This window comes from Zalophus californianus, chromosome 4, assembly GCF_009762305.2.
Source record: "Zalophus californianus isolate mZalCal1 chromosome 4, mZalCal1.pri.v2, whole genome shotgun sequence".
In the NCBI taxonomy this organism is placed as follows: Eukaryota; Metazoa; Chordata; class Mammalia; order Carnivora; family Otariidae; genus Zalophus; species Zalophus californianus.
In genome coordinates this window covers 106,920,859-106,944,549 of record NC_045598.1, presented here as the reverse complement: position 1 = coordinate 106,944,549, position 23,691 = coordinate 106,920,859, and the positions used below count along the sequence as shown (strand labels likewise).

Sequence of the window (23,691 nt, the reverse complement as noted above, 5' to 3'; positions counted from 1 at the left end):
TGTGAACTTCTATGTCCCTACAGGACAAGGATATCTAGAAAGTTCTCCAAGAGGGAATGACTGTTTTCCCTAAAGAAACAATTTCATTTCTAAACTGTTACCTAGATTTACTATTTTCGTGATTTTTGCTGTAGAATATCTCCTCTAGATGTTTGATTTTGAGCACTTTTTCTTAACATATTTTGGCCTCAGTTCTCTAATTATATAACAGATGAAGAAGCACTTCAGAGATGATGTGAGAGCATTTGGGGAACTATTAGAAATAACGAAAGTTTCTCTGTTGAATTATCGAGGGCTCCATTTAAACAGTTCATCAAATAAAGGCACTAGAAATGATGCTGAGGACAGGAAGGGGTGGAGCAGGAGGGCTCTGGGTCCTGGGTTTGACTCGCTGTGTGGCTCTCCCTCAGCTCCTGACCCCGCCAGCCGAGATGTCCTGCCAGCAGAACCAGCAGCAGTGCCAGCCCCCTCCCAAGTGTCCTGCGCCCAAGTGTCCCCCAAAGTGCCCCCCCAAGTGCCCCCCAGTCTCTTCCTGCTGTAGCGTCAGCTCTGGGGGCTGCTGCAGCTCTGGGGGCAGCAGCTGCTGCAGCTCTGGGGGCGGCGGCTGCTGCCTGAGCCACCACAGGCGACACAGGTCCCACCGTCACAGACACCAGAGCTCTGGCTGCTGCGGCCAGCCCTCGGGGGGCTCCAGCTGCTGTGGAGGGGGCAGCGGTCAGTCGTCTGGAGGCTGCTGCTGAAGTGGATCCTGAGCCAAGGAGGGCAGGCTTGGGGACAGCGAGGGGCCAAAACCTTCCTCCTGTTCCTGCTCCCCCTGCTGGGCCTGCCCAAGGGGCTGAGGGGTCTGAGTGCAGCCTTGAGCTCCGGCCCAGAGGATCCCTGTGCCCTGGTGCCCAGAAGCCACAACCCCTCCCCCAAACCCATTTACTCCCCTCCTCCCCCATATGTGTGGCTGCCCTGGGAACCCAAAGCACAGACCCTACGTCCTTCAGGAGCTTATCTTGTTGTAAACCCAGCCTGATGTGAAACAATAAAACTAGAAATCTTCATGCCCTCTTGCCTTGATTGTTATTTTCTTTTTATTCCTACATTATCTTTTTATACTCTGTCCTCAACTCCTGCTTCCGCTGAGGCCTCAGTGTCTACAGAACTTACTCAGATTTGCCACTTGCACCACTAATGTCCTTAAGAGCAAAACAAATTTGTATTGGTTCAGAATCCAATCCAGGAACCAACATTGGCTTTTTGTCTTTTAGGATTTGAAGATTTTTAAACAGTTGTTGGTTTTTGTAGAATGCCTGTCAATTTGGGTTTGTTTGATGTTTCTTCCTGACTAGGTTCAGTGAGGCATTTTTGCAAGAAGTGTCCTTCTGAGAGCTGATACCATGCCTCACATGATATCTAGTTGTCTCATCCCCGGAGTCCTGAAAATTGGAATAGAGACATGTGGGAACTTCCTGATAAAGTTGAGACAGTGAATTTCTAAATTCCATTCCACCAAGTTGTGTCTTTTGCCAGTAGAAGCAGCCTTTTCATCCCCCTCTGAGGAGGTTAACCGTGCATTTCCTGAGGAAGCTGAAAGGCCTCCTGGAAGTGGTTGCCTTGCAGTGCTCCATTGGTTCTCTTCAGAACCCATCCCACCATCCCTCTTTGCTTCTAGACATGCACCTCGACTCAAGTTCCAGTAGGCCCCAAAAGGTGATGTAGAAAGTGTGACCCATAAACAGGTACACTGCACTCCAAAAGAACTACATGATTTTTTCTAATTCATACAGGTATAAACCCAGGGAATATGTGTGGGATGGATATTAAGGGTACGAGATAATTGTGGAAGGGACATAAAGTTGGATCAGGCCAAATTTATTCATGCAAGTCTGCTTGGACGGGGCTCTAACAGTTTGTTGGGTTGGTTGGCTGAAACATGGACCAAAACGTGGCTGACACTAAATGAAAATGAGATGCCAGGACTTCCTTAGTGAATTTTAGAGGAAGGGGTCCAACGGCTTATTGGAATGTTAGAGTGGAGTTATCAGTTGACATCTGCTCATCTCCTCTGGAAGGGCCCAGAGGACTTATCTTTCAGGGCTATGAGAAATAAACTTGTGAGGAGACCACAGCATCCTTGAAGAGGTATGTGATTGGTCTTCTCTGTAGGTTAGAAATTACAGTGGAATCTGATGCCACTGAATTGGGAAACCTAAATGCAATAAGGATAATTGGATACCATTGTCAGCACTGAGGCACCAAAGGCAAAGTGGGTATGGTTACTCTCATGGACAGCAGAGTCAAAGCAGTAATCAGAACATCCTGGCTCACAGAGAGTTGTGGCTCTGGCTAGTTCATCATGGTGGTTTAGAAGTGAAATTGATGGGGAGTCTACTACATTCTTACTTTATATGTATAAGAGGAAAAATTCTAAGTGAACAAACCTCTGAACCATAAAAAGAGAGAATAATGCGCCCTCAATCAATTCCCAACTCTCAGCTAGTTTGTAGACACGGAACCCCTCGAATGAAGGGGAGGATGGGTCCTCTTGAGGAAGAACTCTTGAACTCTGCCAAAGAGTTACGCTATTAATCTTTCCTCCAGCCTTCCCCAAAGGAACTCACGGCACTTTACCAGGGTAATTGTGCACTGGGGAAAAGAAAGTAATCAGACTCTGGGGCTAACGGACACTGGCTCTGGATTGACGCTAATTCCAGGAGACTCAAAACATCACTTTTGTCCACTTTGGTCCCTATTTGGTAGGATAGGAGCTTACGGAGGTCGGGTGATCAATGGAGTTTTAGCTCAGTTTTTTCATCTCACAGTAGGCCCAGTGGATCCTGAGCCCACCCTGTGGTTGTGTCCCTGGTTCTAGAATGTATGATTGGAACAGACATACACAACAACTGGCAGAATCCCCACTTTGGTTCTCTGATCGGTAGAGTGAGGGCTCTTATGATGGGGAGGTCAAGTAGGAGCCATTAGAACTATCTTTACCTAGGAAAATAATAAATCAAAAGCAACACCACATCCCTGAAGAGATTGCAGAGATTGGTGATGCCATGAATGATCTGAAGGAGGCAGGGGTGGTGATTCTCACCACATCCCTATTTAACTTGCCTATTTGGTTTGTGCAGAAAACAGATGGGTCTTGGAGAATGACAGTGGGTTATTGTAAGCTGAAGCCAGTGGTGACTCCACTTGTAGCTGCTGTACCAGATGTGGTTTTGTTACTTGAGCAAGTTAGCACATCCCCTGGTAACTGGCATGCAGCTAGTGATCTGGAAAATGTTCTTTTTTTTTTTTCCTTCATATCTGTCAGTAAAGACCACCAGAAGCAGCTTATTTTCAGCTGGAAAGGCCAGCAATATACCTTTACTGTCCTTCCTCAGGAGTAGGACAATTCTGCTACTCTATGTCATAATTTAGTTCTCAGAAATCCTGATTGTCCTTCCCTTCGACAAGTCATCACACTGGTCCATTTCGTCGATGATATTATGCTGATAGTACCTAACAAGTAAGAAGTAGCAACTACTCTAGACTTACTGGCAAGACATTTGTGTGTCAGATGGTAGGAAATAACTCTGACAAAAACTCAGGGGTCTTCTACCTTGGTGGAATTTCTAGGGGTCCAGTGGTACAGGGCATGTTGAGATATCCCTTCTACAGTGAAACAGAAGTAGTTGCATCTGGCCCCTCCTACAATAAAAAATGAGGCACAACACCTAGTGTGCCTCTTTGGATTTTGGAGGTAACATATTTTTCATTTGGGTGTGCTACGCTAGCCCATTAAGTGAGTAACCCCAAACCTGCTAGTTTTGAATGGGGTCCAGAATAGGAGAAGGCACCAGGAGACAGAATGATTCCATTGAACTGGAAGTTAAGACTGCCACTTGGCTACTTTGGCCTCCTCAGGACTCTGAATCAACAGGCAAAGAAGGTAGTTACTGAGCTCAGTGGGGCTATTGATCCTGATTACCACTGAGAAATTAAACTGCTACTCACAGTGGAGATAAAGAAGAGTATGTGTGGAATACAAGGAGTCCCTTAGGGTGACTCTTAGTTCTGCCATGCCCTTCGATTAAAGTCCATGGAAAACTCGAAGAACCCAATTCAGATAGGACTATTCATGGGCCAGACCCTTCAGGAATGAATATTGGGTCACCTCACCAGCTAAAAAGAACCATGGCCAGAACTATGGGCATTTCTTACTATGAGCATGTTTACTTCCTTACTTTGTTATGAGTGTGTGTGTGTGTGTGTGTGTGTGTGTGTGTGTGTGTGTGTGTGTGAAGTACCTTTGGTTTCCTCCCATTCTTATCCTCTTATCACATAACATAAGATGTATTGACTGATATAGTTCAGTATTGTTCTACATTACATAATAAAAGTTAAGTTAAGGATATCAAGGAGAAGAGTCAACATCATTGAAGGACTTTACATCCTTTTCTGGAGAAAGGGTTTTTGCATTATCTGCTAGACAGAGCCTAACTGCATCATGTTAGCCGGCAGTACGGCCTTGTCATTGTCTTTATTTGGCGGTTAAAGATTGTTTAAGGAGATGTGTATGGGTGCCAAGTTGACAAGGGGTGAACTGTGATGGTTAATTTTATGTGTGAACTTGGCTAGGCCGTGGCACCCAGATTTTGAATCACTCAGTGTAGATGTTGGTGTGAGGGTATTCTTTTTTTTTTTTAGATGTGATTAACATTTAAATCAGTTGACTTTGAGTAAAACAGATTACCCTCCATAATGTGGATGGACCTCAACCAGTCAGTAGAAAGAATTAGGAAAAAAGACTGAGGGCTGCCCAAGAAGAAGGAATTCTGCCTGCAGGCTGCCTTCAGACCGGCGGCTGTACCATCAACACTCCCGGGTTCTCCACACTGCCAGCCTGCTCTGCAGTTTTCAAACTTGCCAGCTCCCGCAGCTGTGTGGGCCAGTCCCTTAAAATAAATCTCTCTGTATATAGGTACACATCTTACTGGTTCTGTTTCTCTGGAAAACCCGGACTAACACAACGTGTGTGGATATGTGTGTGCATGAGGGAAATAATGAGGTGGGGGGAGGGAGGGATTAGGAAATTTGTGTCCTTTGTGTCCTTTACTCGTTTCATTGTGTATGTGTGTTTACTTTTGAATTTGTAATATGTATTTATGTCTTAGGGCTATCAACTTCTTACCAGGCATATGTGTTATATTGTTCTGTAGTTATTTGTCTTTTTACCTTATATATGATACTTTATGCTGTATAAAACTTATATTTTTTCTGGACTTTAATCAACTCTTTTCTTTATATATTATGGGGTTTGTGCCGTTATTATTACACCTTCCCCCATCAATAATTAAGCAACAATATTTTCTATTGATTTTAGAATATTGATTCCAGAGATGAAGAAAACTATAATTTGTTAAGTGCTCATTTGTAGCTCAGAAGGGAGCTGAGTGCAAAGGCACAGAGGAAAATTAATTCAGTCTGAATTGCTTCCCATATGATCTCCACAGTGCCCCCTCCAGCACCCTGAGAGATGAGAGAATGACTGTGTAAGAGACAGGACCCCTTGGGTGAATAGGTCACCTCAGAAGGCCTCCAGTAGTCAAACATGTTTACTGAATGGTCCCAAAGCCACTGGTAGCGAATATCCAAAGCCAAAGTGTCAGTCCAAGTGATATGGTTGCAACCATGTGGCTGACTCATCACTAAGGCCAAGCAGGTGGATAATTTGAGTGCTGCCCTGCCTGGAGGCAGAGGCATGGACCAGATGGCCTCCTTACCCCATCATTCTAAGAATCAGGAGCTGAGCTCCCATGTGAGCCAAGGCATGAATATCCTGGCCACTCCCCCATAAGTAAGCCCACTGGAACAACTTGAACAAATGTCATGGTCAGGTGAGACAGTGGCTGACTTCTGAAGAGGGGTGTGGCCATCACACCTCACTGGGCCTGTCTTGGAGTGTGGTCTCTCATGGGGGTGACCGGAGTCATAGGGAACAGCTGTTTGCAAACTGCCAAGTCAGTGCTAATGCTAATGAAAGGTTTTTTAAAAGTCTATTAACCACCCGTGCATGCATAAGCGTGTACTAGCTGCTGAAGGGGAGTGAGAAATATGAGGCACAGTTGTGTTGTTAAAAGGTTTATTAAAATCTCCTTTTTAAGATAATGTTACGTAAAGGATACTGAGCAAGTGGGACTTGAACAGCATTGTCTCAGAAAGGAAAATATCATGGAATAAAGCATAGGAGTGGGGTAGGGAGAGACATGTAGCCAATGTGCCAGTTCTTCTTGGGAAGCCAACAGAGAAACTGGGATAGTTGCACAGAGTCATACTGCACAGAGCCTTGACTGTCTCTAAAAAATGCCAGCCTTGATCCTGAACACACTGGAGCCCTGGACGAGGCTTCCTTAAGGTCAGGGGTAATGATTTCTGGAGTGGGAGATGGTGGAGAGAAACATGTGTGCACCCCAGTGAAGAGTAGCATTAAGGAGAAACCATTACAGATGAGAGGCCATGGGGCACCAGGGAAGGCCACGCACTCTGAGGTATCTGATGGGGAGAGTAACAGACAAGGTGGACTCTTTCTCTCTCCCTCTACTTGTATCTGTATCTGTGTCTGTGTCTACATCTACATCCATATCTGTATGTGCTTATATCTACATCTCTATGTCTACATAGTATATATATAATTATCCACATATGTAACACACACACAGATGTATCAGTGAAACAGTCTAACATATCCACAGTCATGTGCACATGTACATTTCACCAGCTATTGGTTCTCCTTGCCCGTTATGACCCAGCTATAGATATTTTTGAGTCATGTTGGGCTCATCTCAGGCTCTGGAGAATTATTTTGGACACTTCTGGGGGGAGGACTTTCTTCTCATAATTACTCAGGTCTAATTTGTCTTTATCTAATTAATTTGCTTATTTTTTACCTATGTTGCCCTCCAGACATGGAAGGAACACCTGCTATATGCCAAGTTGACATTTGTCTTTATCTTACCCTCCTAAAAATATTTCCAAAAATTCCTTCAAAGAACCTCGTGTCCACGTAGAAGCAAAGCAGCGACGCTGGAGGTTCCTACTGAATCCCAAGCCCTCCTGTTCTATGAGGTCTTCCCGCCTCCTCAGCCCCAGGGGCTCCTGCCCTTGGGGTCCTCCCCGACAGACACCCACACCCCAGCCTAGAACCCTCTCGCTGTCTCTTCCCCTTCCTGCTTTCTCATCCACGGGCTCATCCTCCCCCTGCCTGGAAGATCCCTGGAAAACAGATTCTCATTGTCCCATGCAAGGCAGTGCAGCTTTTCTCTCTGGCTCCTCCACAGGGTTATCGTTATTCGAAAATGTACGAAAGACCTCCGTGGAAAAAAATGGTCATTTTAAAAGTCAGATGCAGCTCACCTGGAAATAGCTGTGATCTGAAAACAATCCATTCCTTTTTAATTATCGACGGATAGATAGCTCATATCTGAGGGTCCACTGGGTTTCCCTTCCATGATTCTACTGACCCCGGTGACACCACTGAGTGTAATTTTTATCACCTGTTCTAAAGTTGAGGTAACCGAGAATGAGAAAAGTTAGGTGATTTTCACAAGATCACATGGCTAATAAGTGGCAGGCCCAGGATTCTGTCCCAGGTGGATCTCACTCACTTCTAATCCAGACTTTTAACCATGATGGCGTGGACGTGCATGTACATGCATACACATGCACACACCCGTGCATACACACACACACACACACACACACACACACACACAGACGATCTGTGTGGCAGGGACACAAGCAGAGACACGCAGAGGTTTCTGGGGGTCTTCATCCAAAGCAGGCTGTCAGGGCATTAGGACAGGAGGGGCTAGGGGGCCAGGCTCTAAGAAGGATGTGTGAGGGACAGGCAGCTGTAAGGAGAATGAAGTGGCACTGATGGTGGCAATGTCTGGGCCCTGCGGGGAGGCAGGGAGCAGCTGCCAGGCACCACCTGTCACAGGACCATGGGGGTGGCAGGAGGTGGTCCCTGCATGCCCAGGTCCTGTCTCACAAGCTGGGAGCAGAGCCCAAGGCCAGGTTAAAAGGCCTCAGGACTAGAGCAGCTCCTGAGGTGCTGATGACCTAGTGCTGCCTGGGTACTCGTAAGTGGCCCCTGGGACCAGGAGAAGCACCTTTTACAAAAGGACATTCAGAGTAGAAAAGGAGGCCGAGTCGGTGGGGCCTGGGGGGGCTGGGGTCCATATTATTTGGGAGAGACACAGTCCTGAAGGACAGAGCCAGGAATGGGACCAGGAGTGGAAACCGGAGCAGAGAGACAGTGGCGTTTAGAATGGCTAGGTCTGCACTGATCTACAGATGTGTGCGACTGCTGAGATGAGGGAAGGAAAACACTGGCGGCTCAGATACTCTACAAGAGGTTTCAGAAAGGGCATTTACCTTGGAGACACCATGGTATCCTCAGGGCGTGATTTTGGGAAAGCACTTCTCAAAGTGGGAGAAGATTGGGGTATTTTATAGATGGTGTGTATGGGCCGGGGCCCGGAATACGTTTAAAAGCTCCAGAATTGGAAAAGCACTAGAAGTTTAATAATCTCTAGGCCAGGATATTGGTGTAAGAGGTGGTTTTCAAAGAACATCAGAGCATCAGGCTGTGGTCTGCCTGAGAAGGACTGCTCAGCATCCTAGCTAATGAAGTGAGCCAACCAGGAAATCACCATGGCCCTCTCTGTTCTGATCATAAGTGTCTAAAATACGGAACTACTTAGGGTGTTATTTTAACAGGACTTTTTTTTTTTTTGTAAAGAAAGTATTTCAGTTAGTTAATTAGTTAGTTTATTTATTTATTAAAAATGAGGAGGGAGAGAAAGAAAGAGAGGTGGGGAGGGGAGGGGCAGAGAGAGAATCTTAAGCAGGTCCACTCCCAGCATGGAGCTGATGTGGGACTTGACCTTACAACCCCGAGATCATGACCTGAATTGAAATCAAAGGCCAGAGGCTTAACCGACTGAGCCACCCAGGCACCCCTATTTCAGTTCTAAACTAGTCTCTCTATGGGACAATTTGAGTATTTGGGTGACATAAATTTAATTTTTTTTTAAAGATTTTATTTATTTGTTTGAGAGAGGGAGAGAACACACGAGCAGGGGTGGGGGCGGGGCAGAGGGAGAAGCCGACTCTCCGCTGAGCAGGGGTTCCTGAACTGGGATCCCAGGACCTCGAAATCATGACCTGAGCTGCAGTCAAATGCTTAACGAACTGAGCCATCCAGGTGCCCCCCGCCCAAAATTATTTTTCTTTTTCGTAACAGCATTTGGTCTCAAATCTCTAATTGGTAAGCCAGATGATGATCCCTTCCTACTTTGAGCACTGTGAGAGTGGTTGGTCAGGTACTAGAAGTGACAAAAAGTGTCAGGGAACTGTTTCCTCTGACTGATCCTAAATAGGTTATTTAAATATACAGAGTAAAATGATGCTAAGAACAGGAAGGGGCAGCAGGGCTCTGGGTCCTGGGTCTGACTCGCTGTGTGGCTCTCCCTCAGCTCCTGACCCCGCCAGCCGAGATGTCCTGCCAGCAGAACCAGCAGCAGTGCCAGCCCCCTCCCGAGTGTCCTGCACCCAAGTGCCCCCCAGACACCAGAAAGTGTCTCTTTCTGCTGCAGTGTCAGCTCTGGGGGCTGCTGCAGCTCTAGGGGTGGCGGCTGCTGCCTGAGCCACCACGGGCGACACAGGTCCCACCATCACAGACACCAGAGCTCTGGCTGCTGCAGCCAGCCCTCGGGGGGCTCCAGCTGCTGTGGAGGGGGCAGCGGTCAGTCGTCTGGAGGCTGCTGCTGAAGTGGACCCTGAGCCAAGGAGCGCAGGCTTGGAAGCACGAGCTGCTGAGAACATCATCTTTCTTCTCTTAGGCCTGCCTCAGAGTCTGAGAGGTCCCAGAGAAGACTCTGAATGTGCAAAGACAATATGGCCTCCCTGGGATCTAGAAACCAACCCTCTCCTGCACCCCTGTGCACTGGCCTTGGATTCTATCCCCATGTTAAAGCCCTAAGCACTTCCATGTCATAACTTCCTACACAGTGCTGTCTGAGTGATGTGAAACAATAAAACCAGGAATCTGCTCAGCATCTTATTCTGGAAGGACGGTTTCCTTCTTGTGTTGCCATTGTATTCCCCTACCCTGTCCTCTGCAGGCAGTGGCCTTGGAACCTCAGGGCCAGAGGGGCACTCTGGCCTAATTTGGGGTGAACGGAGGTGTAGCATGAAAGACAAATGCTTCTCACTCTGTTTTGTACTATATATCCAGGCCCTGAAGCAGATTGCTCTAACTGTTTGGTGTCTTTTTGTAAACATAAATGTTGAGTTTCTGGTCACTTTCGGGGCCTCAGCCCCATCTCTCCATGTTCCCCCTCCTCTGTGTACTCATTCTGCTGTTCTTAACCTACGCACCAAATATCCTTCCTCCTCCACCATACACACACATGAAAAAGAAAATTAAAAAATCAAATTAATAAAACAAAAGAAGGAAAAATAGACATATTTTGAAAATACACATTTCCTACCTACCACTCCCGTAATCCATTTAGGTCCAGGCACATTTGGGAGTAAAAATTGCTCTTGTACTCACCTCCCAGCAAATCCTGCCTCTTTCTTCCTCTTCGGGCTCCACTAAGTCCTCTACACCTTTTTCCTCCAAACACACTCCGTGTGCCACATTTATGAACTTGTCACTCTACTTCTGAGAAGCAGGGGCTCTGTACAGAATAACACACACGCTTCTTAAGTCCTACATTTAAGACCTAACAGAAAGTGTTTCCAACTTAGTTTCTAAGGTTTGCCCTCCACGGTGCCCCAAGAAACCTCATGCTCCTGCCACACTGAACAATTCACTCGTATGTAGAGTGAACTCAGACTTACTTGTCATCTTGATGCCTTTTTATCTGTGAAGTAGGAGAGTTTACTATCCGTAGCTCAGTATCCAGAACATTTTGCATCCTCAATAAGAGGTAGCTCCTGATGTTATTGTTACAGTACTGGTATTGCCACCACCACCACTACGCTTGGCAGCGTTACCTCCTCTATCTGAAGTCCAATTCCTTCTCTGCCATCTGGACATTTTGCAATTCTGTCCCCCCTTGAAGGCCCACCTCAAATATCATCCTTCTGTAAAGCCTTCTCCAGTCACCTAAGCACTTCCTCAAGCAGGTGGATATTAAACAGTCTGACAGTAACAGTCAGATTGAGCAAGCTTAGCTTATAGGATGTCATACAAATAGAACTTTTCCAATATTACACTACTGTCTTTAAAATATTATTCATTGGGATAATCTTCTAATTCCTAAAGACCTGGGAATCCCTAGTGACTTTACAGCTCTTCCCAAGTAAAGGAAAGTAATTTGTCATTTTGAAGCACAAACCCAGTCTCAGTTCAGAACTTAGAATACCCAGTGTGAGAAAGAGCCCCAGCGCCAGACTTGGTGTAATGGCACATTTGTCAGTCCTGTGGGCTGGCTGATCACAGCAGGGGAAGGGAGCCTGGTCCTCCCCACTTCCTGCCTAACATTTGTTGTTCCTTCTAGTCTTCCAAATGCACTTCTGACCACTGCATGGCCACTGGGGAAAGGGGCACAGTTTCACATGGGAGTGCAATTTTCTTCTGATGCATTCTGGATGCAACTAGTTAGCAGATTCAAGTCTCTGACTCCTCCTCTCATGGACAGTCTAGTGTCTTCCCTTTATCTGTGATGTGAGTGATTCCTCTCCCATGGCAGATCACACCAGGTCACACCTGGTTCCAGTATCTTCTCTTAGACAAGGGATGAAATGGCTCACGACCAGTTGTTCTTCCCACTGTGATGGACGTTTGGTCACAGGAAGCATTAGTACATCATTTGACCCACAGTTGCTGCTTAGGTGACACAGCTGGTCTCGTTTACTCACCATTTCCTGTGCAAGACTTTGGGAATTCCTGAAATCCGGGAGACATCTATCCGGCTCCTCCCTGGAGAAGAATTAAGAGAACAGGGTCCTGAGGTCCTAATCCCAGGAAATTCCTTATTCCTTTTGTCTCCCAGCAGTCAAGTTATCTCCCCCCCCCCACCCCCCACCACCACAGGTCCCAGACTGGCAAGGAACTCATCTCTCTGCTTGTGACTTTCACACAGTTGAACCCAAACTTTGAGACTGGTGAAAATCAGATAACTGAATATAATAGAATTCATACAAGGATTTAAAATGTGATAAAGCAGGCGTCAATCAATAGGAGAAAGATGGTTGTTCAATATCTAGAGCTAGGGAATTAGCTTAATTGAAAAGAAAATATAAATCCTCATTTAACATCATACGCCAAGTTGAGTTCCGTGGGATTAAATAGTTAAATATTTTGGAGAAAATTAAGTAATAAAGGAAAGAGTACCTAGAGCCAAATGTTGATTTTATTTCAGAACAGAAAAAAATGTTCTTAGTATAAACACAATTAAAGAAATTATAAAGAAAAATAGATACAAATACATACATATGAAATAAGATGTTTTGCAAGACAAACAAAATACAAAGGCAAATTTTTGAATATTTTAATATATATGATGTATGATGAACTAATACCTTATTTTATATGTATGTATAAAATTTTGTGTACAATTTTTTAAACAAAATATTTTATACAGATAATGTTAAGTATACTAGTATAATGAACAACGGTGTTCATTATTAACAAATTAAAAAATAAAACATTATAAAGATTACTAAAACCACCCGCCTCATATATATGTCTTCTACCCAGAGCTGTTCACTATTCCATATTTTTAATATTTCCTTCCTGTGTATTTTATATACCTTACTGTATTTATCTTTAACTTATAATTTATTTATAATAAAATTTTAGAAGTATAACATTCACGTGCACTTCAATAGAATTTATTTGTATTTAACTAAACTATATTTTATTTATGGTTTATTTAGCATTGATTATAACATATTTTTAACTTTCTAAATGTGAAAACGTACCCCATGTCTTTGTTACACTTATCTATATAGATATAGCTGACTCTATCTCATTTCATTTATTTTCACTATTGTATGGTATTTTAATGGAACAGTACTCACACTTTACCTATGCATTCACCGGCAGTTTGGTGTTTACCTTGCTTCCAGTTGGTGCTCTATAAATAATCCTATTTTTTGAACATTCTCACACATGCCCTTTTTGTATCCCGTGCATAGACTTAGGAGTGGAATTGGTGGGTCTTTTAGTACGTCTTGTTTTTAGCCTGACTAGTTATTGCCATATTGCTCTTCAAAGTTGTGCAAATGCGTATTCTCATCAGAGGTTATGGGAATTTCCGTCCTTCAACGCTGGTTCCAATAATAAATACTGTCAGGATTTTAAAATCTTGCTAATGTGATGGATATGGTTTTTTCTTGCTTTTCTCTGATTCCTTTCAAGGTTTTTTTCATAACTTATTGGTTAGTTTTTCCCTTCTGGGAATCAATTTTTTGTGTCTTTTGCTCACTTTTCCCTTCTTTGCTTTCTTCTCATTGGTTTGTAAGGGTCTTTACATACTAATTTGTTGTCAATTTTGTGTGTTGCAAGTATCTTCTCATAATCTGTATTTTAGATTTTCACTCTTTCTGACATTATTTAATGAAGGAAGACTTGATTTTTGTATAACCAAACATTATTTTTTCCTTTCTGCTTATGTTGTATTTGTCTCTGACATGCACTTGTTTGTATTATTTGGGGGACTCTTCCCAACCAAAAGTTTATAAGGTTATTCTATAAGATCATTTTTGAAATTTTTGAAGTTTTTAATAAATGTACGTTTTCCGTCTTAGGTCTTCCAATTATGGAATTACTTTTGTATATTGTGTGAGGTGGAGGTGTTAATTCATTGCCCAAATAGATAAACAGTTGGAACAGCACCATTTTTTGAATTGCTTACCCTTACCCCACTTTTCTGTAATCCTGCCTGTGACATGGTTCAAGTTTATTATGATTGTGAGTTGATTTTTAATTACAGTACTCTGTGACATCATTCTTTCACCAATAGCCCACAGTCCTCATTTCAGCCACTTTATATTGCTTGATATTTTGTGAGGCAAGTTCTCATGTTTTGTTCTTCTTCATGGGTATCTTGTCTATTCTTGGCCTTTTGCTGTTTTATGTTAATCGTAGAATCAGCTTGTGAAGTTCCTTTAAAGTTCCTGTGGTGATTTTATTGGAATTACATGGAATCCTTAGATTGAGTTGGAGAGAACCGACATCTTTAAGGCAATGCTGCCTTCGATTCATGGACGTGACATCTCCTTCCATTTGCTGTGGCAGACTTTAATGTCTTTCAATAGAGTTTTCCAACTTTCTCCACTTCTACATCTTTTGAGATGTCTATTCTTAGATATATGTGTTTTTGTTGTTATTATATATAGTTTTATTTTTAAATTATATTTCTAATTGTCATGGTATAACGTATGTGTTCTATAAGAGCTTCAGTTAAGAAATATCTTTTCATGACTGAATATAGAACCACAAAATAATTTTAATCACTATGTATTTCTTTGCATGCTTATATTACAATCTATTATAGGTATTGCGGGTTTTTTTCCAAATTCTCATATTATAAATATAATAGTTAACATCCTTGTGTATTGAGATAGTCATATTTTTGTGATAATATCCACAGAATAGAAGCCCTAAAATTGGAATTGTCTGGTCAAAATTATGTACACTCTACATTTTAATCATTTTACTCATCAATAAATATTATCTGAATGAATGGACCAATAATTTGCCCTTTGGAAAGGTAAAAAAATAATCCCTATTTACATTTTATCCACACCACTTTTTCCTTCCACATCTACAGTCAGTTTATAAAACTTTAAAATTTTACCTATTTGAATGAATGCATGTATTTCATAGGATAAAACAAAATGTCTTTTTTCCTAGTTTTTCCAAATATTTATTGGTCATATATAAATCTAGCATTTTTTTCTTGCCTATTTGCCTCTTTGGTATTATTTCCATTGGGATTTTCTCCTTATTAATTTGTAAAATATAGTTGCATATCAACTATTTTAATCTTATTCATGGAATATGTGTTGTAATTTTACTCTCAATCTGTCATTTCCCTTTCAAATCTGTTTACATGTTGTTCTTTTCCACCTGAATAGTTTTATTTGGAAGTGGATAAACATCACCTTTTCCTTTTATATTACAGTTTTAGGGGCCAGTAGGCATAAGAAATAATCAACTACCCTTTCTTTACTACTTTAAGACTATTGTCTAATAATGTGGGTTACAAAAAAGAATTAGATGGGTGAAAAACTAATTCATGGGTTTACTTAGTGCTGGTCCAGGAGCATAAAAGTAAAATAAGACAGTGTGAAGCTCAGAGTGATTCTATAAGAATTGAATACTTTCAACAATTTATTAAGCAGCTACTGGATTATAGGTAGACACAGTCAAAATAAATTAGAAAACAAATGATCACAGTTATTTCTATAACTTTCCAATGTGAGGCATATGGCATTACTTTTTTTTTAAAATTTACCTTCTATTTCCACTCTAGATCTCATACCTAATCCCTGATAAGAGAAGACCTAAAAGCCAATCACTTGCTTAAAAATTTTTCTCTTATTAAATTGAATACCAGTCATTGACCTCATGTAGTCAAAGCAAGCAGACAAGTCCTTATGAGGTTCCAAACAAGTTGTCAACTTCTCACCCAGATCTTAATCAGACTGGTGGGTGGTTTGGGTACCACATCACTAAAAGCATGGGCTGTATGAACCCTCAGGCCAATTACCTCAAGAATCAGTGCTCAGCTCCTGAGTAAGACTTACCTATGTGAGCCAAGGAATTGATATCCTGACTGCTCCCTTATACGTAAGCCTTTTAATAACGTGAGCAGGAAGACAAGAGTCACTCTCAGGCAACATAGGGACAGACCTCTGCAGTGTAAGGTCTTCACCACATGTATCTGCAGGTTCCAGGTCTTATGCCGATGGCCTAAGTCACATGGGAAAACTATCTGTAAACTCTGAAGTCTTATGCAAATGCTGGCTCTGCAATGGACAAAAAAAAAGAAAAAAAATCTATTGATTGCCACAGCATGCATATAGAAGTTGATTAAGGAAAATGACGATGATGACGATGATGGGTTTTGGTGTGCATAAAATGTGCAAGGCAAAGTTCTTTGAGCTTCAAGTATGTTATCCCATTTAATACTTCTAGTGAACTCATGAAGTAGAGGTTATTAAAGTCACTGTTTTACAGATGAAGAGACTGAGGCAGAGAGGTTAAAAGATTTGCCCTAAGTTATATCAATAGTGTCAGAGCTAGAATTCATGCCCAGGATGTCTGACTTCAGAGCCCCAAACCTAACTCCTAAATAATTCTTCCAAGTCGAGTTGATTTTAAGAGGTAAAGCAGTTTTGGAATGTGAGCTGGACACAACACACACCTAATGCACACAGCACATTTAGAAACATACACAGACACAGACACCTGTTCGAATGCACAGATACACTCACTCCCAATGACAAAATGACTGGAACACATGTGAAAAAGCTTGGAAGCAGCTATGTTTCATTGTTCAATCTAGGAAGCCTAGAGCTAATGAATTAACATTGCAGGAGGGAGAAGGGGAGGGCGTGGACGCCTTATTCCAAGCTGGGAGCAGCTGCTCTGAGCCCCATGGAAGGAGGCAGGAAGGAGCTGCCAGTCACCACCTGTCACAGGACCATGTAGGTGGCAGGAGGCAGTGCCCTCATGCCCAGGTCCTGACTCGCAGGCTGAAGGCAGAGCCCAAGGCCAGGATAAGAGGGCCTCAGGGTCAGAGCACCTCCATACACTCCTCTCCTGAGGTGCTGACAGACCCAGTGCTGCCTGTGCACCGGTAAGTGTCCCCTGGGACTGAGAGCAGAGCCTTCCACAGAGGGAGCAGGGGAGATAGAGAGAAACAGAAAATCTAGAATTTCTGATGAAGGGGATGAGCTATGAGACAAGAGAGATAGGAGACAGCAGGCTGATTTGTGGTGTCTGTGCTCTAAATAAAATCAGTTCTGTATCTTTTTAAGTTTCTCAGGTTTTTGGTAAGTTAAACAGTTCTTCCTTTCAGAAGGAAGAGTTTACTTTGGAGAAATCAACTGTGTCCCTTCCCCAAAGCTTCTACTGGAGTCACAGTGACTCTCAAACAGTGGAACAGAGGAAGCATAAACCCAGACATGCATGGGTCTTACGCCCAGCAGGTGTCGCTAGCAGGTCAGGAGCGGTGCCCGGGCATCTGCGCCAGAAACCCCAAAGTTGGATAGTGAATGATGAATAACGATAACGATAGTGGATAATGAATAACAAATTGAAATTTACGGTGCTAAGGTGTGGAGAAGAAAGGAGACTGTGTGTTGTAGAGGGTACGTAGCATAATCCAACTTGCCACAGTCAGGTCTCGCCTCACTTCTACATTTCTAGAATGATTTGGGTAACCTGCTTTATATCTGTGTATATACATACGCCAAGTGTCATCATAAAAGCTGGTTAACCCAGATATAAATGTGTATATATATAATATGTATGTATTATATTTAATTATATGGGATAGTTTTATTTATACGATATTGTATATAGTATACGATATATGATAATAATATATATCTGTTGAAAAGCTAGCTGCAAAATTCCTCCAAAAGGAGACCCTTATTTCTTGCTCAGCAACGAGCACTGTCATCCTAACCTGGCTCCTAGGTGGGACATTTTCAGAATTCGGAGTGGTGCAGAGCATGGACTCGAGTCACACTCACACTTTGTGAATGCACAGTTTGCCTTCTCCACTTAAAGGACACTGGTTTTGGGTGACTTTGTTGATACAGCTGTCCTCTGTGCTTTGTTAAGAGAATGTCACCATGTCCATTTTATGAAAAGCTCCTAGGGTTCAAATGAGATAATGTGAAAGCAATTGACAGACTATTTTAGAGATAATTTCCCCATTACGTATCTTGAACAGGCTTTTAAAAATGTAGGTTAAAGAAATGATGGTAAAACAAGGGAGACCTGTGTATCCTGGGTCTGACTCGCTGTGTGACTCTCCCTCAGCTCCTGACCCTGCCAGCCGAGATGTCCTGCCAGCAGAACCAGCAGCAGTGCCAGCCCCCTCCCAAGTGTCCTGCGCCCAAGTGCCCCCCAAAGTGCCCCCCCAAGTGCCCCCCAGTCTCTTCCTGCTGTAGCGTCAGCTCTGGGGGCTGCTGCAGCTCTGGGGGTGGCGGCTGCTGCCTGAGCCACCACAGGCGACACAGGTCCCACCGTCACAGACACCAGAGCTCTGGCTGCTGCAGCCAGCCCTCGGGGGGCTCCAGCTGCTGTGGAGGGGGCAGCGGTCAGTCGTCTGGAGGCTGCTGCTGAAGTGGACCCTGAGCCAAGGAGCACAGACTTGGGGACAGCTTTGAGTGGCCAAAACCTTCCTCCAGTTCCTGCTCCCCCTGCTGGGCCTGCCCAAGGGGCTGAGTTGTCTCAGGGAAGGTTCTGAGCTCTGCGCTGGTGGGTCCCTCTGCCCTGGGATTCAGAAGGCTGAATCCTCTCCCCTAATTCCATCTGCCGACCTCTGACACCAACTGTGTTATTTGCCCTGGGATCCCCAAACCGCAGACTCTAATCCACTCCCCAGCTACTCTCCTTGCCGTCTGCTCCATCTGCTCCTCAAATGAAACAATAAAACAAGAAATCTGCTTACCATCCTGTTCTAGACTCTTCCTGGCCTGCTTGCATCCCAGTATTTTTTTTTTTCCACCACCATGCATTCTCTTGCTGCCCAGAGATCTTGGAAATCAAATCTGTGCTAGTTGCATGGTTGGTGATGGGAGGAGGGGAGAGAAAGTGGCTCTGCCTCGTATTCTGACACCATTTCTCAGACAAATACTATGTAGCTCTTCTGGAACTTGAACTTGGACTTTCTTTGGGGTCCAGACAAGTCACCAGGGCAATGCATATTCCATTCCTCCCCTGGTCTCCTCCTCCTTCTCCATTGTGACATTGCCCCAACTCACCCTCCAATTTCTTTCTCCTTCAGTCAAAAAATTTATTTAGAAAGTTATACATGAACTTTCTACAAATAGCCCATGAAACAACCATGATGAGTTTCTAACTAGAAACATCCATATAGCATGTGGCAAAGATTGTAAAAATTAAAAATGCCTATAAGGAATCAGGGAATTTTAAAAAATCAGTTACTTCTCCCCTTTCTCTCCTTGAGTCTTAAGTTCAGTTTTTTCAGGTCAAATATTTCATCTCTATGTTCTGTAAAAAAAATATTGATTTTCTTTTCTTTTTTTTTAAGATTTTATTTATTTTTTTATTTGCCAGAGAGACAGAGAGCACGCACAAGCAGGGGGAGCAGCAGGTAGAGGGAGAGAGGAGCAGGCTCCCCACTGAGCAAGGAGCCTAATGCGGGACTTGATCCCAGGACCCTGGGATCAGGACCTGAGCCGAAGGAAGACGCTTAACTGACTGAGCCACCCAGGCATCCCAAATCTTGATTTTCTTATCAAATTTTTTTTCAATTACAAATTTCACATGAGATTTAATTATTCTTAGTTTTACTTTGAGTCTTTTTATTATTGAAGTATAGTTGACATGATATATTAGTTTCAGGTGTACAACATAGTGATTTGACAATTCTATGCATTATGTAATGCTTACCATGAAAAGTGTGGTTACCATCTGTCACCATACAATGTTATCACAATATTACTGACTATATTCCCTGTGCTGTACTTTTCATCCCTGTGTTTTATTCATTTTATAATTATAAGTTTATACCTCTTAATCCCCTTCACCTATTTTGCCCATCTCCCACTGCCCTCCCCTCTGGCAACCATGTTTGTTCTCTGTATTTATGAGTCTGTTTTTGTTTTTGTTTGATCATTTGTTTTGTTTTTTAGATCCTACATATTACTGAAATCATATGGTATTTGTCATTCTCTGTCTGACTTATTTCACTTGTCGTAATACACTCTAGATCCAACCATGTTTTTGCAGATGGCAAGATTTCATGTTTTTTAAGATTTATTTATTTGAGGGGGGGAGGGGCAAAGGGAGAGGGAGAGAGAATCACAAGCATACTCCGTGCTGAGTGTGGAGCCTGAGGTGGGGCTTGATCTCACGAACCTGAGATCATGACCTGAACAGAAATCAAGAGTTGGACGCTTACCCAATGGAGCCACTGAGGCACCCCAAGATTTCATTTTTTAATGCTTGCCTTGATAGTCATATTATGAACTGAATAAACAGCCAAAACCTCCAATTTGTATTTTAATTCATGAAAAAACACAAGTGTCTGGTGGAGTAGACAGTAGGAACCCATCATGACTGCTGAGATTAATATGACCTCTAGATGTCCCTGTGTCTTTAGTCATTCAAGATTCAAAGTCCCACGAAGAATCGTCCATATTGCTGATCCTCACCATGTGTCTGCCCCTTGGCTATTCCAGGAAGCTAGAAGAGGGATGTATATTCCCTTGGTGTCAGTAACAAGAGAACTCGAACACTATGCATATTGGGGGATCCCTTCCAAAAACGTCAACTAGTATACTAACAGGTATGCAGTTGATTGTTGGCCAAAGTGACACATGACCACCATGTTTTCTAAGTGGGAATTCTCAGGCAATAGGATCCTATATGTCTGAGAATGTGATATTCCAGTTGAGACCAGGTCAAGTGTTCTCTCTCCTCCCTTACACTGGATGCCTCCTAAAGTCCAGTGCTATAAATATCTACTTCACACTAGATTTCCATGAAAGCAGAGGTTGTGTTTCCCTACAAAATCATGAAGATTTTCTCACATATTTTCTTCCAAGGGTTTTATATTTTTAGCCCCTCAGTTAGGTTTTGATCTGTTTTGAGTTATTTTTCTAAATGTTGTAAGTAGGGGACAACTTCATTCTTTTACATGTGGATATACAGTGTTCCCAGCACCATTTATTGAAAAGACTATTGTTTCCTCAGTGAAATGTCTTGACACCTTGTCTGGAATCAATTGACCATATATTGATGGGTTTATTTCTGAACTCTCAATTCTCTTCATTGATTAGATCCAATTAGGTCCAGGCCCCATTACAGGGTTAGTTTTTGAGGGAGTCTTTGAAGCTTGTTCTGAACCCAGGAGGGCTCTACTTAGCCCTCACTTTCTTGGTTCTCTCTGGTAAACTAGTTGTCAGCTGCTCTTGGTCAGCATATTGTTGTCATGGATCAGCAAGCAGCCTCTTCTTAATTGCTTGCCAATAACATCTCCCTTATTTTCCAGAGTGCTTTTAGGTCTGAACTTACCCAAGCTCTGTTCTGAATAAGGGCAGTTCCTTTGGTGAGAACCTCAGAGTCCTCTGCTCTTTTGGCCTGCCCCTTCCTTTGGTCAAAATCTCTGAGCCACTGCTCTGGAGCTGGGAGTGGGGACATTTGTCTGCTTCTCTTGGAATGGCATCCTTCCGGTATAAGTAGGGTGTTATACTGGGGTGGCAACCTCTAGTCTTCTTAAATTGCCTCTCCACCATGGATTTTCTTTTTTTTTTTTTTAATTTTTTATTGTTATGTTAATCACCATATATTACATCATTAGTTTTTGATGTAGTGTTCCATGATTCATTGTTTGTGCATAACACCCAGTGCTCCACGCAGAATGTGCCCTCTTTAATACCCATCACCAGGCTAACCCATCCCCCTACCCTCCTCCCCTCTAGAACCCTCAGTTTGTTTTTCAGAGTCCATCGTCTCTCATGGTTCGTCTCCCCGTGCGACTTACTCCCCTTCATTCTTCCCCTCCTGCTATCTTCTTCTTTTTCTTTTTTCTTAACATATGTTGCATTATTTGTTTCAGAAGTACAGATCTGTGATTCAACAGTCTTGCACAATTCACAGCGCTCACCATAGCACATACCCTCCCCAATGTCTATCACCCAGCCACCCCATCCCTCCCACCCCCCACCACTCCAGCAACACTCAGTTTGTTTCCTGAGATTAAGAATTCCTCATATCAGTGAGGTCATATGATACACGTCTTTCTCTGATTGACTTATTTCACTCAGCATAACACCCTCCAGTTCCATCCACGTCGTTGCAAATGGCAAGATCTCATTCCTTTTGATGGCCGCATAATATTCCATTGTGTATATATACCACCTCTTCTTTATCCATTCATCTGTCAATGGACATCTTGGCTCTTTCCACAGTTTGGCTATTGTGGACATTGCTGCTATAAACATCGGGGTGCACGTGCCCTTCGGATCCCTACATTTGTATCTTTGTGGTAAATACCCAGTAGTGCAATTGCTGGATCGTATGGTTGCTCTATTTTCAACTGTTTGAGGAACCTCCATACTGTTTTCCAGATCCACCATGGATTTTCTATCCTACAAATGAGCTGGGGCAAAGGTGATCAGGGTCCCAGTATTGTAGGCCTGTTGCAGCTGAGGTAGAATCATTGCCTGCCTCTCCAGTGGGAGGTGGGTGGAAGAAGAGAGCTCCCGTGTCTTGGATACTGTCTTGGGGTTTACCCTCTGCAATGTAGAGCTGGAGATGTTGTGCAAAATGTTGGCTTTTAGTTGTTACTGAGATTTAGTAGATTTTCTTGAATAAAAGTTTCTTCATTTGTGGGGCGCCTGGGAGACTCAGTCAGTTAAGCCTATCCTTTGCTAGTGACAATTTCTTCTACTGAGATAGAAACCAAGCATTGAGACCCAGTGGTCTGTCCTCATGATGTTACTTGTAGCCTTGGGTACAAGTCAGGATCGTGGTGCTTTGGCTACAGTCCTACCTGGAGGAAAACTCTAGGGCTACAAGACCTCTTGGCATCTCGTCCTAGAGGGGAGGGCTGAGTTCTGAAATAAGTACCTGTGGTAGTCATGGTATAGATTTCCTGAACACTGTTTCCAACCGAATTCTTTGGCACAACCTAAATAAAAATATCGTAGTATTCTGGAAACATAGTTGAAGTGTCCACAGTGTGATACAGACAACCCCACTTCACTGTAAGTGTCTGATTTTGTCATGGTCTGAGGTTCTTATTCATCTTAAATTAATTGACTCAGGACATAACATATGGAAAGCATTCTGTAAACTCTTTTTGCAAATATTGGTGATAGGGATTTTTTTTTATTGAAGGTAAAAATATTTATTTATTTTTTAATTACTATGTTCAACTAGCCAGCATTAGTTTTTGATGTAGTGATGTAGTGTTCAATGATTCATTACTTGCGTATAATACCCAGTGCTCATCACCACACATGCCCCCCTTATTACCCATCATTCGGTTGCCCCATCCTCCCACCCCACTCCATTCTGTAACCCTCAGTTTGGTTCCCAGAGTCCAGAGTCTCTCATGGTTTGTCCCCTTCTCTGATTTCTTCCCATTCAGTTTTCCCCTCCCTTCCCCTGTGGTCCTCTACGCTATTCCTTATGTTCCACATATGAGTGAAACCAGATGATAATTGTCTTCCTCTGCTTGACTTATTTCACTTAGCATAATCCCCTCCAGTTCCATCCATGTCTATGTAAATGGTGGGTATTCATCCTTTCTGATGGTTGAGTAATATTCCATTGTATATATGAACCACATCTTCTTTATCTATTTGTCTGTTGTAGGGCATCTTGGTTCCTTCCACAGTTTGACTATTATGGACATTACTGCTATGAACATTGGGGTGCAGGTGCCCCTACTTTTCACTACACCTGTATCTTTGGGGTAA

General features: G+C 43.0%; 1 protein-coding gene across 1 annotated transcript; it reads left to right on the top strand.

Annotated features, from left to right (window-relative positions):
- The first annotated feature begins 18,076 nt into the window (after positions 1–18,076).
- Positions 18,077–18,361, top strand: LOC113926545 (late cornified envelope protein 1A). The gene has a single exon (XM_027601612.1). The coding sequence runs from the start codon at positions 18,077–18,079 to the stop codon at positions 18,359–18,361; it is 285 nt and encodes a 94-aa protein (XP_027457413.1).
- Positions 18,362–23,691: the final 5,330 nt, after the last annotated feature.